At 43.7% G+C, this 17,354-nt stretch overlaps 2 protein-coding genes across 3 annotated transcripts in view; one reads left to right on the forward strand and one right to left on the reverse strand.

Moving 5' to 3' along the window:
• CLIP4 (CAP-Gly domain containing linker protein family member 4) overlaps positions 1-11,802 on the forward strand; it is a 68,193-nt gene extending 56,391 nt beyond the window's left edge. The window contains exons 15-17 of one of the 2 annotated variants that reach the window (XM_059405371.1): positions 651-723; positions 5,901-6,026; positions 8,506-11,802. In XM_059405371.1, coding sequence (XP_059261354.1) covers positions 651-723; positions 5,901-6,026; positions 8,506-8,530 — 224 coding nt within the window. In that variant the 3' untranslated portion in view covers positions 8,531-11,802. Of the gene's footprint in view, positions 1-650; positions 724-5,900; positions 8,136-8,505 lie in introns of those variants that run through there. The other variant, XM_059405370.1, reaches the window with a different exon arrangement.
• Positions 11,803-14,368: 2,566 nt separating this feature from the next.
• ALK (ALK receptor tyrosine kinase) overlaps positions 14,369-17,354 on the reverse strand; it is a 673,357-nt gene continuing 670,371 nt past the window's right edge. The window contains exon 29 of the mRNA XM_059405373.1: positions 14,369-17,232. Within this exon, the coding sequence (XP_059261356.1) occupies positions 16,546-17,232 (687 nt within the window). The 3' untranslated portion in view covers positions 14,369-16,545. The remainder of the gene's footprint in view (positions 17,233-17,354) is intronic.

A 17,354-nucleotide genomic window follows, 5' to 3' on the forward strand; every position in this document is an offset into this window, starting at 1 on the left:
GTGCCTTGTACCCGCTCAAATATATATATATATATATATAATGGTTGTTTAAAATTATACTCACTTCAGTCAGGAGATTGATTCAGCACATCTGCTCTGCCATAACTTTCCAGAACTGGAAATCTTACTCTTTTTTAGAAACATCTTTTTAAAAATGTACCTTTCATGAAATCTTTTTATTTCTTTTAAATGACTCTGTCATTTGCGAATGCCAAGAATCATAAACTCTGAAATTAATGTTCAATATTTTATAAATGGCATATTTAGTAATAGCGTTTTTAAGCCATTTTTATTCTCTCTTTCATAGGATTTATCAAGATTATAATATTTGAGAATAAAAAGATTCAACTTTATCAGTCTCTAATTTAGTTTTATTTGGTTTTCAAGAAATTTTATAATAACCTCCAAATGGAATGTCATGATCTTAACTTATTTATACATATACATTGTTTGATGAGAAAGATAAAAATTTGTCAAAAAATCCAAACTTCTATTATATTTTGTATGTACTTACTTTCTTTGCTTTCTTTTTCCAGAGAAACACTTGATAAAATAGAACACCTATAGAGAAATGATAGATGATAACTTTTAATGAGGACTGCAAATTTATGATTTATTTTTCCTCTTTTGACCTTAACTTTGGCATTTAGGTTTTAGGAGAAGTTTCAGTACGACTTCTGCTTCTTCCCAAAAAGAGATTAACAGAAGAAATGCTTTTGCCAAGTGAGTATTAATAAGATGTAGAAAAACACTTTTCAAGATGAATATGACAGGATTCTGTGAAGGAAGAAAGTAGATTTGTACCTTTTGAGCTGCTCAGTAGAATTTTAGCACTTTGGAGAAAAGGTGTGATGAGTGCATTGAGCTGAGTCTTCCCTCCTTCCCCCGCAAAAACTCAATTAAAAATGTCACTGGTGACTAACAGTAGTATGCTGCATATATTTTCAGAGAGATTTAGTACCATTAATAAGAGGTGGAGGGATTTACCTTTCGTGTTATTATTGAATAGGGTGGATTGATTTTAAACTGTTTACTTCATTAGTGGGAGATTTGATTTAATATTTTCAGCATCACATGGAAGAAATGTCAGGTCTGTTTGCATAAAGTTATGTTAGTATTCTTTTAAATAATATTCCCACTTCCTTTTGTAGAATATACTGCTCAAAATGCCTTTTTGGTTGTTGTTTCTTTATAGAATCTTTTCTTTTCTTTTTCTTTTATATATTTCCCTCAGACCCACTTTACTCCCCCTGATATTTTCCTGACAATTTTGAAAATTTTTATTTTTAGAGAAACACGAGGCTCTTCTAGATTGATTGGATAAAGGAGTTCTTTTTTTTTTTAATGTATTTTTATTTTTTTAATTTAAATTTTTTCTAGTTAATCTAAGGGCTAATGCCGAGGGCTGTGGAGGGGTGGGTGGGAAAGGGAAACAGGACTCACTGAGGAGGAAGGCCACATCCTTGCTTACGTGTGGCGCTCTGGAAGCCGCTAGCAGGTGGAGCCCAGGCGCGGGAACCGGGCTGTCAGCTGAGCAGCAGGAAGGCAGTTTTTATCATCTGGTAAGAAGTCACTCGAGGTGTCACAAGGATCTGAAATTTCACTTGCCATCCCTGTTCGTCCTAAGACGCTGCTAGGTACTGTTTAGCTGTGTTGGCTAGGGGTATTGTTTTCATTTTTTTTCTTTCCTCCAAACTTTCACCAGTTTCAAGAGTGTTAAAATTGGTCTCCTCGCTTGAGTAGCTGAGCATGTTCAGGGCAGTGACTCTCTGTTCCAGTTTCTTGAAGATATCCAAGACTTCTTAGGCAGAATGGAATAAATACCAAGAAGAGACCATGGGCATATGAGGGACCCGGGGTGGGAGCCAGTGTCAGCGGTCCTGAGCGATGCTGGGGGTGGGGGAGCACGAGGTCCAGGGAACCAAGGGAAGGATGAGAAATCTGAACCATGGGGATTATGCAACAGGTATGGATCATCTGCTGACCTGAGGAAAATGTGAGGACCTTCTCTTTATTTTCTATAAAAATCAAAGAAATGTAGCTTTACTGGTACTTGTATAGATTGAGACTCTGGTACCTGTTATAAAAAAAAGAAAAAAAAAGAAATAAACTAGTACCTGTTTATTGAGTGTATAAAATCAATTTTAAAAATAATTGATTTCTGTTTATAGAGTATGAGACTGAAATGTTTGGTGGCTGCCGTTCTAAGGAACAAGAGGGCGTTGGCAGGTATCAGGAGAGCTGTCTGTGACCTTGGGCTAGTGCAGACATGAGAGTGACAGCTGGCCATCTGCCAGGGGCACAGAGAGGATCGGGTACTGTACTGTGACTAGGCTGGAAACCTGATGCATTATGAAGACTGAGTTGAAAAATAAGTACATTGAGATTCCCCACACACTACCATCTTCTTGTTTGCTCTTATGGAAATAAGTGATACTTCCAGAAGAAACATGGAAAATGTAGCGGTATGGAAATGCTGGGGGAGGAAACTGGAAAGGTTCGTGCAAAGGACCTGCCTGCCCCACATGAGAGAGGACGTGAGGAAATGGGGACAGGATCTGGTTTTCCACGTCATGTGTCGAGATGACCGTGATGAACCCATTTCATTCAGAGGACAACATGATGGCAGGCGGCTTGACACAGGTCGCCTGTCTTCAGAATTCTATGTGTATCTAATGCCAAGGGTAGGGGTAGAGAGAGAGGGGGCTTGGAATCTGAACGGGGCACCACAGCGCCCTGGTTGTCCTGAGGAGTCTGTCCTCTCCCACCTGGCATCCGGCCTGCGTCTGGGTCCCGTTGCCACACGCAGCCCGGTCCTCACCAGCTTCTCTCCACTCCTGCCCATGCCATCACCGCGCATCCCGGCTGTGGAGTCCAGCCTGTTGACACGGTTCACACGATCAGCTCAAATTCGAATGTCTTGAGGCAGAACTCCCAATCCGGTTCGCTGTGTATTCCATGAGATCACACCATGCATTTGTATTCATTGTGCCTTGAAGCTTCTCGATTCTCAAACACGACGAAATCCACATTTGTTGGCGCAGCACGTGAGGGCCACCTGCGTGCACGCTCCTGTCTGCGTTCCCTGCCTTCGCCCTCACCAGTGAGGCTGATGTGTCACTTCCTCAAGGAAGGCTCTTCCCTGGCCCTTAGGGGAGGCTGGAGGGCCTCCTGTCTCTGTGCTCTGCACCGCGCGCGGTTGGTACCGTGGCACTGATGACGGTTTACTGAGTATTACACACAAATCTAGAACCTCGCCCCAGTCGTTTCATGCGTGGTCAGTTAATGTTTTTTAGTAAGTAGCTCCTAAATGTACTGTAATTCCAAGTTTCTCTCTTCCCTGAGCTTTTAGAGCTATTAGACGTAACTGGAATCAGATCATTCTTATTTAATGTTAACTCCTCACCCAAACCATGAATTTTTGGTTTAGACCTTGAATTCATGTATGACTTATTTCTCTGAAAACTTTTTTTGATTATGAAAGCTGATTGTACAAAATTGAAAAATTATTAAAGAACCTAAGTGCAGATAAAGATCATCTGTAATTTTTATCACCTAAATGAAATTATCACTTCCATTTTGGTATATACTCTCTCATTTTTTTTCCCTAAAGCATGTATCTGAATTTTAAACCAAATTGGACAAATCATACTCTCCATACCCTCTGAAAGCTTTTTCCCTTATTAAATCCTGTAATCTTTAACAATTTTCCTTGGTGTGGCTTTTGCAGTATTTTAAAAGACTGTCTTGTGATATGGAAACATTTTTATGGTGGTAATTAGTGAAAAAAAATAATAATTTAACGAACAGTAGATGCCAGACTTTTCATACATGTGTCTGGTTTCCCTCCCTTCCCACCTGTGTGTGTGTGTGTGTGTGTGCGCTTGTGTGTTCAGGTAGATATCCGGTCTATTTCCTTCTGGTTCTTTCCTGTTTTCTAAGGTATGTATTTAGCTGTTAAATTTACTTAGAAATTATTTTAACATACAGTGACTGGTAAGAATCATATTCTTTTCCCCTAGATGATTTTTACAGCACTCCTAGTTGAATGTTCACTCCTGTCCCTACTGATTTGAAGTTTCCTTTTTCAATCACATGAGAAAAAAAAAAAAAGTATGCGTATTTCTCTAAGGTATCTTTTCTGTGTCACACAGAAGTACATTCTTGTGCCAGAGCCGCATTGTTTTAGTTGCAATGACTTTAGAACTTAACATGCTGGCAATGTAAATCTTTGCGGTGTTAGTTTCCAGTTTTGTCTTAATTACTAACACCCATCTGTGGCTGTAAGCGCCTGGCCTCTTTGTGCTTGTTACCGCCTTGTATGGGAGCCCCGTCTGTCCTCTTCGCCATCTCTCTGATCGGAGGCAAATAGCTTCATTTTTTTTTATTCTCAAATTCATCTTCCATTTGAAAGGAGATAATATCACGGCAGTGGCTTGGGTAAGGTTGGAGAAGATAATGGATGGAGAGTTCCTGGCAGATAGTAGGTGCTCAGGAAATGATACACAGCATCATTTTAATGAGAAACTTAGAGTGATTTGTGAGGTTGCAAACTATCCCTCTGGGGGGTGAATTCAGGGAGAATTGACACAACTATGTTTCTATCCAGGAGCAAAGCTCGGATATTTTTCTTTTGTGTTTCTCAGTAAAGGTTTGTGCTTTTCCCAGCAGGTATTAAGTATTCTTTGTTAACCTTATCATCATATGTGTACATTTGTGACAAATAATACTTTTTTCCCATTATGTTTTCTAACTAGAATTCTGTCACGTGTTGGCAAATGTGGCTTGGGACAAATCTTTGGACCTCAATTTTCTTACCCATGAAATTAGGTCTTCTTTCTTACAGGGTCATTAATGGAAGGAAATGAGACGTTGTGTGTGATAGTGTGTTAGGAAACCCAGATGGTAGGATGCACTAGAGGATCGGTAGGACCTGGTTTCTTCCCAGCACCGTGTGGTTTCGGTAGTAGGTTCTGCCTTGTCTCTGCAGTGGGGACCGGGAGGAGGTTTGTTTTGGAGGAGAGGTGCCATGCGGATGGAGTGTGCAAGGCTGCGGTGGTGGTGATTTGGGGAAATCTTAGGTCACAGAGGACAGCCGGTTTCAGGCCCAGCGACTTGGCAGTGACCGTGAGGAGCACTGGGGCAGTATCGCCTGAGGCCCTGGATCACTTCCCGTGTGGGAGCTCAGTGGTTTTGTCCTCAGGTCAGGTTGGTGGCGGGTGCCAGGAGGCAGTACATTCTAAAGAACATTTTGCAGAGAAAAGAGGAAGAGTCCTGCTCCTGGGAACTAAGCTCCTCCTCCCTGTTAGTGGCTGGGAGGGGCCTAAAGCCTGAGGTGTGGCTGGAGTTCATTCAGAAATGACGTATATAAACTTATTTTATAAAGTTATAGATGAGCAGTTTCTAAACATTGTTTTTCAGGTAAATGATATTTAAAAAGTGAACAGAAGTTCATTTTAATTTACCTCAGCCCTAACACTGCATTTTTTTTTTTTTGCTTTGATAATTGAGCGCATTTAAACAGTTTATAAGTGTATTTTTTCTAGTGGCTGTTTTACAAAGTAAAACATAAAGTAAAGATAGTGTGTGTGTGTGTGTGTGTGTGTGTGTGTGTGTGTGTGTTTAGAAATTGCTAGTGAAGTCTTCAATCCAGATTAGGGTACTATTAAAATAACCAAGAGAGAAAAGACGTTTCAAATGTTGAACCAAAGTATATCCTAACATTGCTGTTTGGAATAGAAACAGTGTGGGTGTGAACACAGAGCGCTTTGTTTGTTTTACGAGCGAGTTGCAAGCCGGGGGTGGGGGTGGGGGTGTGGGGGGGTTGAGGGGGGCAGGAATGGGACGCGTGGCCCGTGTTGCTCCCCTGCTGACAGGCCCCTGGCTCTTCCCTCCGCCAGATCGAAACCCGCCCTGCGCCGCAGCTGGAGCAGCGCCACCAGCGCCGGGAGCCTGGAAGGGAGCGTGAAGCTGCACGAGGGCTCCCAGGTCCTCCTCACCAGCTCGAACGAGATGGGGACCGTTAGGTACGTGGGCCCCACTGACTTTGCTTCTGGGATCTGGCTCGGACTCGAGCTGCGAAGTGCCAAGGGGAGAAACGACGGAGCAGTGGGCGACACGCGCTATTTCACCTGTAAGCCAAACCACGGGGTCTTAGTTAGGCCCAGCAGAGTGACCTATCGGGGAATAAATGGTTCAAAGCTTGTGGATGAGAACTGTTGAGTTCCACTTCTAGCATATTCGGGGAGCTCATATACACATGTAAAATAGAGAGTCCACGGCCAATGGTTTATTTAGCCCATTATTTTAGATTTGAAAGTAGAGCTAGTCTCCTAAAAATAACCATTATAACAATTCAGACAGACTCCTTTAGAAAGCTAGAAATCTGAACTGTGGGTACCATGGTTCTCTTAAGACAAGTTCAAACTAAATATTTTTAAGAGCTTTTAAAAAGCTTTAGAGCCAAGAAAATTCCGAGACTTAGGGGAAAAAAATAACACGTGCCATTAGGTAACCAACTGATGTTGCTTACTCTTTCGTTTTTGCACATAATATTGGGTTTTTCATAGGCTGTCATTTTAAGAGTTTTCACAAGCTTTGGTTAACATATGACCTTCACATACCTTTTCCTGTCCAGTATTCTTAGAGTTTTTCTTTCGGTACTAGTAATACAGTAGAAGAGCGGCTCTGTGATTCATGTATTTTTTATATTTTTTGGTGTGAAATGACCTGCCCTTTCAGGAATGCCTCATGAGAGACGTTAAAACCCTGGAGTCGGGTGGGCCTTTGAGGCTCTTCGGCTGAGCCTCTCAGCCATTGCCAGAGAGAGAAACGGAAGCACTAGAGCAGTCCTTCTCCTGCCCGGGTCTCTCACTAGCTGATTAACAGAGCTCGGAATCGAATGGTGGTCTCCTGACCCTGGGGCTTGTGCTCTCTCCTCTATACACAGTATGTAATCACAGAGTTTTCTTCCGAGCTGGCAGTTGCCTCATCTGAATGAACTACAAAACCCCCTCATTAGGTTTAAGAATTCAAGTCATAATTGGAATATTTTTGCACATACTTGTCTAAATCCTTATTGGACATATCTATAAAACACACACGAAGCACTTTCAGAACATAATGCACTTTCATCTTTGCGGAGGATTTGCCATTATTTCTTCCTGTGATATGAAAAACATTTAGAAAACTTATATTTAAGAGAAGAGAGTAAATTGAGATGTGTTAGGAAGAATCTAATAGTTACTCATTTTTAAATGTTTATGATTTCTCAATGTTTTTGGTTCTATTCATAAGACTGGAGTTGTGTTTGCTATCTCTGCTGTTTTTGTATTTTCCGTTGTTGTGGAATTCAGCCTGTTACAAAGCTACAGAACTGTATCATGCTTTTGTATTTCTTTTTGAGCACACATTAAGAAACTGGTCTTCAAAACAGAGTGATATAATGTAAACCATTTGTGTGTGCTATGTATTGACGTTTATGTCCTATATGTGTAAAGATTTATCTTTTATTGTAGATATTTAGCCTTTAAACTACACAGAAATATCAAAACAATTTACTTTAAAAGATTGAAAGTATCCTTTAGAACGGGAGCTCGCTTTGTGCTTAGAAATAATATGTTGAACTATTTTGCAATATACTATTTAAAATCTAAATTCTGTTGCTTTGCTGCCTTTTTAAAAAGAAGTGTGGTATTTCAAATATTGCCAGAGCTATTTTCCTGATATACATTTGCGAAGTATGGCTGCTTTATAATTAAGGAATATTTTTATTGATCGAAGAAAATGCCTGTATTGCAATTCAAAAGTAAACTTATTTTATTACACAGCTTATTTCTTTAAAACTCTATTTATACCTTAATATGAAATTCATGCCTACTCTGAACTTGGATATCCATAATTCTTCCTGTTAAATATGAAACACTCCCAGAAACAGTAACGCCAACTCTAAGGTCAGGGAAACAGTTGTTCTCGTAGTTAGACTAGGGTCATTAAATCCAAGTAATGTGTATGTTTACATATACTACACATACAGATTAGGTGTTTTCATTTGTGTTTTGCTTATTAAATGTCATTCTCAGTTCAGTTCTTGAGCATCAATAAAAAAGGGAAGCTGTTTCGGTTTTGGAATGTTATCTTGTCGTCACACTCCCTGATCTCCCCTTCTCTCAGTAACTCAGAGAGCTTAACTTTTTTGTCTCACCACGATGACTCAGATTTGTCCTTTCCCTCTGGAGCCTTAAAAAGTATCATGCTTTCTACTCAACAAATGAAGTTGTGTTTTTAGCCACCCTCCTGCTATCCCATTTTGATGGACAAAGAGCCATTTAAGAGAAGGAGAATGGGTTTCTAGAGTTTTCTAAAATTGTTTCACTTTTTTAAAAATACCAGTGGGATTGCATTTGTTAATTTAGTGCAAAATAAACTATTTTGAATTTAGATTTAAAAAAACATATAAATAATGACCTATATTCTACTACAAAGCTTTCATTTTTTTTATTTTAGGGTGATTTGGTCGGAATATTATTAAGTGCTTCAAAGTGTTCAGGTGCAGGTATTTGCTGACTCTGAACTCTGAGACCTTGCAGTCTTGGTCTGAGACGCTGGCACCCTCCTCTCCAGAACCGTATACCAGCCTCCTCACGTGTGATTTTTCTTCTTGGTATTTACCATCCTTGGTCATGTTAGACTTCTTGCTTCTTATTTTTCTCCTCTCTCACTCGATGGAGGGAGGGATTTGACTAATTCATTGCTTTATCCCTGACACCTGGAGTAATACGGGCACCAAGTAGATGCTCAGGGAATGCTTGTGGGATGACCGGGGGCCATGAAGGCCATTGAAAGTAGGGAGATTAGCTAGCTAGCTTCAGACAGGCGGCCTCAAGAGACCAGGCCCTGGGACAGGTAATTGTGCTGGACAAGGAAGGTTAGAATCGTGGGAGTCTAACTTGCAGAGAAAGAAGGATGCTCGGGCTGATAAGAGAAGGGGAGGGAAGAACAGCAGGGTCACCGGAGGCACCTGCCTGTGTGCTTTCCCTGGGACGGCTTTGAATTTCTGTTCTGGTGGGACCGTAACTCCGAGAACGTCTTCCTATGTAAGGTCGAATACTGAGGAGTGTGCACAGCGTTGGTCTCTGGGGCCAAACATTTTTATTTCAGAGTTTCATTTTGGACCTTTGTCCACTTAGAACATGTGATAATATTATTTAAGCCACATTGACAAATGGCTAGAGACCCAAGGTGTTAAGAATCTTTCTTAATTAAGAAATGAATCTGGTAATTGTAACTACTCACTGGACAGTTTTTATCTAAATGTTCGACTCTGAGACATACTGTGTATCACCACATTACAAGCCAATAGAATTTATTTTTTATTTTTCTTCATGCCCTGTGCTTTGCTGTACTTAAACAAATACAGTAGTTAATACGAAACTCACAACGTCACATATGTTTTCAGTAATTATTTAACAATATCCCTTGATACATCGGCCGTTATTTACAGTGTCACATTCAAGCTGCTTGAATATACAACAGACAGTTGCTAATGATGCTTGTAGGCTGAACAAGTTAAATAGGACATGTTAAGATTTTTTTATAAGCAGAATATTATCCCTTTCCATAGGCAAAAAGGATTTCCTTTACCAAAATTTTTGCTAATGCTCCTTTTCACAGGAGCGGCGGGGGTGGGGGTGGAAGCACATGCATAGGAATTATGGTCGGTGAGCACGCGTTACAGACGGGGCTTCATCCTCATTATGCTCTGCAGGAATGACGCCGAGTTTCTGCTTACGGCCTCTCCCTTGCAAAGAGGGGTACCAAGAGGTATGGGAGCCCCACCCCATCTTGTTCCTTTAGACTGTCTTACAGTGAAGAGAATTTTCACGATACAGCAGCAACAAGTTTCAACATTTACATCATTTCCTACCCAGGGAAGTGTAGGGGTCACAGTTGGGGTACAGGAGACTGTGGAGATCTGAGTTATATTAGCAAAGGTGTTTCTAGGTGTTTAAATTGAGGCCCTTCGCTTAAAATAAAATCTGTTCCTAAAGATGACTAGTGTCATTTTAAAAATGCCCACAAATCTGGCATAAATTCAGCTCTAAAATCCTAAATGAACCCAGGCAGACAAATTTGTTATTCCTGTAGGTATGACTATTTACCTGCATGCAGGTCCCTGCGGGCTTTCTTGTCTAGAGGCGTGTGGTCTCAGGATTGGGCATTCTATCAAAGTTGGTAGAACTGGGTAGAGGGAATGGAACAGGGAGTCTCAGAAATCTACTTGTCCTGCACTGAAATGGAATGTTAGGCATTTCTAACATGTAGGAAGTGTAGACACCCAGAAGCTGCAACCTCCGAGCCAGTCCCCTAGAGCCCACGGTCTTCCGGCAGAGCTCAGGCTGGCTTTACTCAAGCTAGACTTACCTCCTGGAGGACGGAACTCACTGTTCCTCACCTGACAAGTCAAATCAGCCTGACAAAGAAATGAATCATGGTAAAGTCATGCACAAAGCTTCCAGCATTCTCTTCCTACTTTTTCTAATATGACTTCTGAGATTCAGCTTAAATCTCGGTCCACAGTGTTCCAGATACTGACTGTTCCTCACAGTTCTCATCATGAAGGATAGGGGTCACTCTCCAGCATCTCTGGCAAAAAAAAAAAAAAAAAAAAAAAAGTCCCAAGGTGGATCTTCAAATGAATTTCAGTTGTCACAAAAAGTCCCATATTGATGGCAGGGCAAATGGATTTTGCATTAGAGACAACAGAGAAGACTAAAGTGTCAAACTTCAGTCCCCTTCACTGAACCTGCTAAAAAAAAGTGAGTTTCTAAAAATAATTCCAGTAGATTATACATATGAGTTTAAAAAGTTATAATTTTCTCAAGTGCTCTTTCCCTTTTCTTGAAGGGAATAGAGTTTAGGGAATAAAGAAATCACAGGAAGTTCCAGGGCACCTCACTTCACGCTGCCTGTTGTGTGACCGAGGAGAATTCGGGTGATGTTCTGCATGTTTCCTGCCGTGTATGAAACTTCACTAGCTGCTCACTGGTGCACACGTGAGCTAGAAGAATCTGTCTTTAGTATCACTCTATTTCTTCTGGGAACTGTGAAATACTCCATAAATCTTATTTGGAATAATGCAAACAGGCTTACGTTTTTAAAATTTTTTCTCTAGTATTAGGAGTACTAACATGTAGAAAATTTGCAGGCAAGTCTTCACAATCTTATCTTTTGGTGGGATATCTGAATGGGCTTTCTTTGAGGATTCCCTATTTCTAGGTCCACTCTAAAGCTCTATTATTTACAACATGTTCAAAAAATTGCCATCCAGTTGCTGTGAGTGTGTCTGTAAACCTGAAAAGAGGGCTTCTCTCTAGTCTGTGTAGCTGGGGGAGAGGAATCCTGTTATGAATGAATTCCTTATCATAATGGCACCGTGACACCTGCCGAGGGATGCCCGGCTCTGCAGACACCTCCTGTTCTCAAACTGGTCACTCATTCTGGGCTTTGTATCTGGCTCTGGGAATGGAGACTGCCCATTGATGGACAGGAAGTGCATCTGACCTGTTGTGAAATGTCAGGCGTGGAAAACCTTCCAGAGATAAGTTTTATTGTTCTACTTTGCCAATAAGTCTGCAATTGTAGCAGACATAAAAAAGAGAAATGAGTGTTACGCACCGAAGGCGTGAAGGTCATTCAATTCTCTTCGTCCTGCAGCTTTTCCTGCTTTCGGGAAACCACCCCATTAACTTTTTTGCTGTGTTAATAACTTTATGATTTGTTAAAGAGATCTTTGAATAGAATAAACGGAGAACTGATACTAAACTTCTTTCTGGTCTCTTTCTGTATAAAGACTATAACTTGGCTCACTGGGCTGATGCACTGAATTAATCAGCTTTGGCTCTAAATGTACGGAGAATCAAGAGTCCAGGTGCCTAGATCAAGGAAAAGAACACACCTGCAGGGGCACCCGGGTGGCTCAGTGGGTTAAGCCTCTGCCTTCAGCTCAGGTCATGATCTCAGGGTCCTAGGATCGAGCCCCGCATCGGCCTCTGTGCAGCAGGGAACCTGCTTCCCCCCTCTGTCTGCCTGCCTCTCTGCCTACTTGTGAGCTCTCTGTGAAATAAATAACATCTTTAAACACACACACACAATCACACACACACACACACACACACACACATGCAGCCCCACACCAGTCCTGCCGGAATTTGCCTTACGCAGAGGAAAAGTCTCCTAGAATCACTGACCTCAGAGCTGGAAGGAGCTTTGAGACCAGACGGTCAGTGTTGTGAATTAAGAAAGCAGAGCCTTCCCGGAACTTGCTGCAGTCACTGGGGCGTGGGTTCTTGAAGTCTAGCTGCCTGCCGAGCAGTGCTAAGCTATCCACGGTTTTCTAATCAGCCAAAGTTTTGTCCGTCTGATATTCATCTCTATCAGCAAATATTATCTCTAGAACATACATATTCTAGAGGCTGAGGCTTCGAGGGAGTTCCTTTAAAATAAGACTGCCTTTCAACCTCCTACCAGCTGCCATGTGCCTACAAACACGCATGTGAGCGATGGCAGGATAAATAATTGTAATTGCTTCCGAGGAGGCAGGAGCCATGGTGGACGGCTGGAGTTGGGAGAGACCTGGCGAGTATGGAGCAGAGGCATCCGTGCAGTGGACATGGGGCCAGCAATGCACGTGGATTTTGGTGTTTCTGAGCCTTCTGAGGTTGGCCTGGTAGAGCCATCATTACAGGGAAGGGTAGCATACCCGTTTAACGTGAACTGAATACCGAAGAGGGGGAGGTCATCGGTGTAGATTTGTGGTTCTAGTTCATACTTCTCCTCCCCAGCATCGCTTGGAATATTCTGTTCCTACACTGAGCGTTTCCAATGTTTCCAAGTTAAGTGAGAGCTAAAAACAAGCTTTGTACTTGAGTTGCTCATTAAAAATTAAATACACCTACTCAGAATACGAAAGGAAAACAGAATCTTACCAGAAGCCTTACTGTTTGTTCTCAATAATTCTCTTTTATTTTAGGGCATCCTGTGGAGGATTACGGGAATGTTGGGTTTTGTTTTGCATGTTCGCCCAACATGGGGAACCATCTGCTGCAGTGAACTTAGGAAAGTCAAATTGTATGTTCTTTGGGGACCCATTTAAAAAGGCATTAGCTAAAGACAGATTGACAACACACTTCATATGGTTTTATGAGTCTTGTCATGGGGAGCCTGTTATCAAGGGTAGTCTGAATTCATATGCTTCTTGATTTTAGGTCTCTGAAGCTCATGTGAATATGAATCCTGCTATTATTGGAGAAAAATCTATTAAACCAGCCTGATCATGTAGAATTTCTTAGTGGAGTAAAGTTAACCTGTAGTTATATAATAAGTTATAGCTAGAGAGTTTGCCAAGTTTGTCATCTTATACGAAGATGCCAGAATTTTTTTTTTTAATTACTCAGGCTGATAAAATAACTTCCTTTCTGTGATGTTTATTTTTAACATTAAACAGTTCTAAGTGTGGTAGAGTCTTTACATTCTTTTGAGCTGAGAAGGACTGGGGGCCAGGAGGGTTCTTGCTCCTGTGATTACACGAGTGACAGATGCAATCCAATATGGCGCCACCGGGAGAACCCAGAGGCCCAGAGCGGTGGGTGCAAGAACTCTCACTGAGCTTTGGTGGTAGAGAGGCAGGGACGCTGAGGCACATTCTGAACTTTGAAATTCTCCCCCACGCCCAGCCTGAGTCACTTGGGAGTTGAAGGGATGTACGAGGGAGGACTTGTGTTTAGACACAGTTTGTAATCAGCCTGAGGGGCCGTGAGGACGGGAAGCCATTTTCCCCATTGTACATGGAGACACGGGGACAGCCAGGACTGATACCCCAAGGAGAGCCGGGACTCCCAACCTAACTGGTGGGAGAGAATCCAGTCTTTTGACCAGTGAGTAGATCATAGTCTTTAAGAAAAATTAAGCTTGTTTTCCTGCCCTTTTGAAATGTGCTGTGATTTTGAGGTGCCACATATTAAACTGGTCATTCCCTTAGAAATCGTCCGTTTCCCAGGGGTAGGGCTGTGCACGTGTGATGAGCTTCCTTACATACATGAACCATAAATCATTATTCTAGCTTATGGTTTCATCAACATGGCTTCTATAAACTCTAATTGTGCCTGTTTGGGCTCTAGGTAGGACTCTTCTCTCAGCGTTAATAAGTCAGAGAATCCACAGCATCTACATGAATTGCCACAGCCACATGGGTAGGGTGTGACCGAGTGGCCAGCGGTCCAGGTTAATGGCCTGGCAATACCTAGGGCTTCCAGCGAATTAAATGAAACATCTTGAGGTCATGATATCTCAGTATGGAGTTGTTTATTTACTTATCCATGTACACAGGCTTTGAAGACTTGACTATCATTTACATGAAAATTGATACCAATGAAGACAATTAGAATCAGCAAATCAAACTCAGTGGTAGTAAGGCACAACCTGAAAATGTAATGGATTTGTAGTTTTTAAGAAGAGGAAGGGATACGATCCCCCCTCTCCATTAATGACAATAAAGAGTTGGCTACTTCGCCGGGTAGCATGCTCCCTGTTTAACTGGTTACTGGTGTTAAACGGATATAAAATGAAACGGTTCTTCTCAGTTCTTGTCAGTTCCTCTGTCATCGACCTTTAGGAGAGTGTCTCTCGATGCATTGTTCGTGGGCCCGCTAGTGGTTTATGAATGAGAATTATGTTTATATAATTAGATTATTTACTTTTGCTCCTGGCAAGGGCCAAAACTTCGCTGATACGGTTCTTTAGAGACGAGTTCGTTGACGTTTCAGCATCATCGGTGGTCTGGTGAGAATATTTTTGGCAGTTAGGATAAAGGAAAAGTGGTGTCCAGGGTGTGAGCGCTTTTCCAGATGTGCAGGACCCCTGACCAGGGCAAGGCATCTGCCTCCAACAGAATGGACGCTTGTCCAGTATTGGCCTGGAACAGAATGGCTTTCCCACATCTGCAACGATGCTTGTGACCTAGGGGAGAGTGAGGAGGCAGGGGGAAAGGTGGATATTATATACAGTCGTTTTGCCTGGGAATGCTTAGAGCCTAGCAGGTCACGGAAAATGCTCTCCACCCAGTGCGATGTTTCTGCACAGCTACCACCAGGAAAGCAGCTGAGCAGAGGAACGGGGGAGAAGCAGAAAGCAAGCATGAAATGAGAGGTCACTGATAAAGCCTTATTGCGCATGTATGTGTGTGGAAAGCTTAACGCACTCCCTTTTCTTTTTCATGGAGACCAGTGTCCTATGGGAAAACCCACGTTGGGAGCCCCCACTATTGTGTGTCAGTCTCTGCTCTCCAGTGCCCGCTCTTCCTTTGCCACCCAGAGAGTCCTGTTCCCATCTGCATTTGGTAGCTATACCAAGGACGCTGAGGCCTTACGTGAGCAAATCCGTGTTCCCATGTACGCTGGGATCACGTGCCACAGGGGGACGAAGGTAGGTGCACGCTGGAAGGGCGGACACTGCACCTCGCAGGGCCACCGAGGGCCCGGGCTGTCCAGTGACCCGCCTGCCCCTGCAGCTGCAATCTCCCTGTGCTTAACCTTCGTGATGGAAACCGTTGGAGGATTTGGGCCTGGGATGGATCGACACCGAGGCCCATGGAGGGACGTGTGTCTGTGCTTCGATGTGTCGCTGCTGCTTACAATTTTTGCTTTTAAATGATCAGAGTTGATTTTAATTAGTGGGAAGTTTTAAATTAAGTAAGAACTCAAATCTCGAGTTTTTAATCTAGTAGGAAACCTCGCACTCTGTGCCCCTTTCGTAGGAGGGTTTTCTTAAGGCATGAGGTATAGCGACAGGATGTTTGAATCTCTGGAACCGGACGGGCTGTGTCGTTATCATCCTCAGAGTCCGCGGAATATCTGCTTTCCGTTCTGATAGATAAAAGCGCGTTTTCTCTATGGTACCGTAACTAGTCCTCACGTGTTTACAATCACCAGCGAAATCGGCACACTTGGAAGCATCCAGATGTCCCCTAAAGGGACATTGCCTCTAGTTGTCTGATTTTTTCTTTCCTGGTAAAGAGCGTCTTTCCCCATGCCAGCTCCTGACAAGTAAATAACGCCTTGGTGTCTGTTCCCTCCCCACCTCGCGTGGTCCAGGTCCACACCCGCAAGGTCGGGAAACACCCGTGACTCCAACTCGGAGACGCAGGAGCAGCTAGTGTGGACCGCGCCGAACAGAACACACCCCTCTCAGATGGACACGGCAGTCAGCCATGCACAGGAAACCTTCTGCCACCGAACCAGGGCCCTTGCAGTCACCACTTGTCCCTGTGATGTCGTCGTCTTTTGTGAAGGAATAAGATGAACCCATGCTCCAAACCTTTCTCTAAAGCGTTTTGAAAATAGAGCTGTGTAGGGGGCACTTGAAAACAAGTTGGCACGAAATGAAAAGCGACGTTTGGTCTCTCGTGTTGGAGGAGCCACGACCTGTCCCTCCTCCGTGGGGCTCAAGCTTCCCAAGGAAGAGAAGTGAGGGGCTGGGCCGGGCGGGGACTCAGGGCCCAGGCTGGCTTTTCAGAAGGGCGTCCTCGTAATGAGCGGCGCCGGGGGCAGCGGTGGCCTCGAGGGGCAGGCCCTGCTGTTGGTAGCCGTAGTTGACATTCCCGCATGGAAAGTGACGCAGCCGGAACAGGGGCACGTCCTGCATGCTGGCCGTCAGCGAGGACGGCTCGAGGAGCAGAGAGGCGCCCGGGAGTCGGCCAGCTGCCACGTTCGGTGGCACAGTACAGCCTCCCTCGCGCCCCAGGTGTGCCCTCTCCCGGAGCTCCTCCTTTGCGGGGGGATTGTTCTTTTTGGTGGGTTTCTCTGTAAACCACGAGCCGTACGTGGGGTTCCAGAGGCTGGTCGGTTTGTTTCTGGATCCCTGGACTTTGTGCAGCTCTGACGGCGGGTTGGACTGGGAGAATGCCATGTTCACGTGTCCTCCTTCCACGGCTGGCCCTCTGGGGACTCGCACAGAGAGCTCGGCCGCCGCGGGCTTCTTCACGGCTTTGCCAGAGGACGTGGAAGGCCGGGGGGGCGGGCCAGCGGGGTCCTGGCCTTCCTCCCGTTTGGCTGGTGGGGGAGAGACAAGGAGAGGAGGCATGTCCTCCGGGTCTTGGGTCCTCATGGGCACCTTCTCCTCCTCTTCCACGAGCGGCCCATACTCTACGGGCAAAGCAGTGTTGATCACATCTGGGTCCTGCAAGCGGGAGAAACAGATTAAGACGCTGAATCACAGACCAAAAGTGCTGGCTCTGGAGGATACTTTAGCGAGCGTCTCATCCAGACTTATTTTCCAGATGAGGAGACCATCCGGTGTTC

The sequence above is a fragment of the Mustela nigripes genome, chromosome 7 (assembly GCF_022355385.1).
Source record: "Mustela nigripes isolate SB6536 chromosome 7, MUSNIG.SB6536, whole genome shotgun sequence".
Lineage (NCBI taxonomy): Eukaryota > Metazoa > Chordata > Mammalia > Carnivora > Mustelidae > Mustela > Mustela nigripes.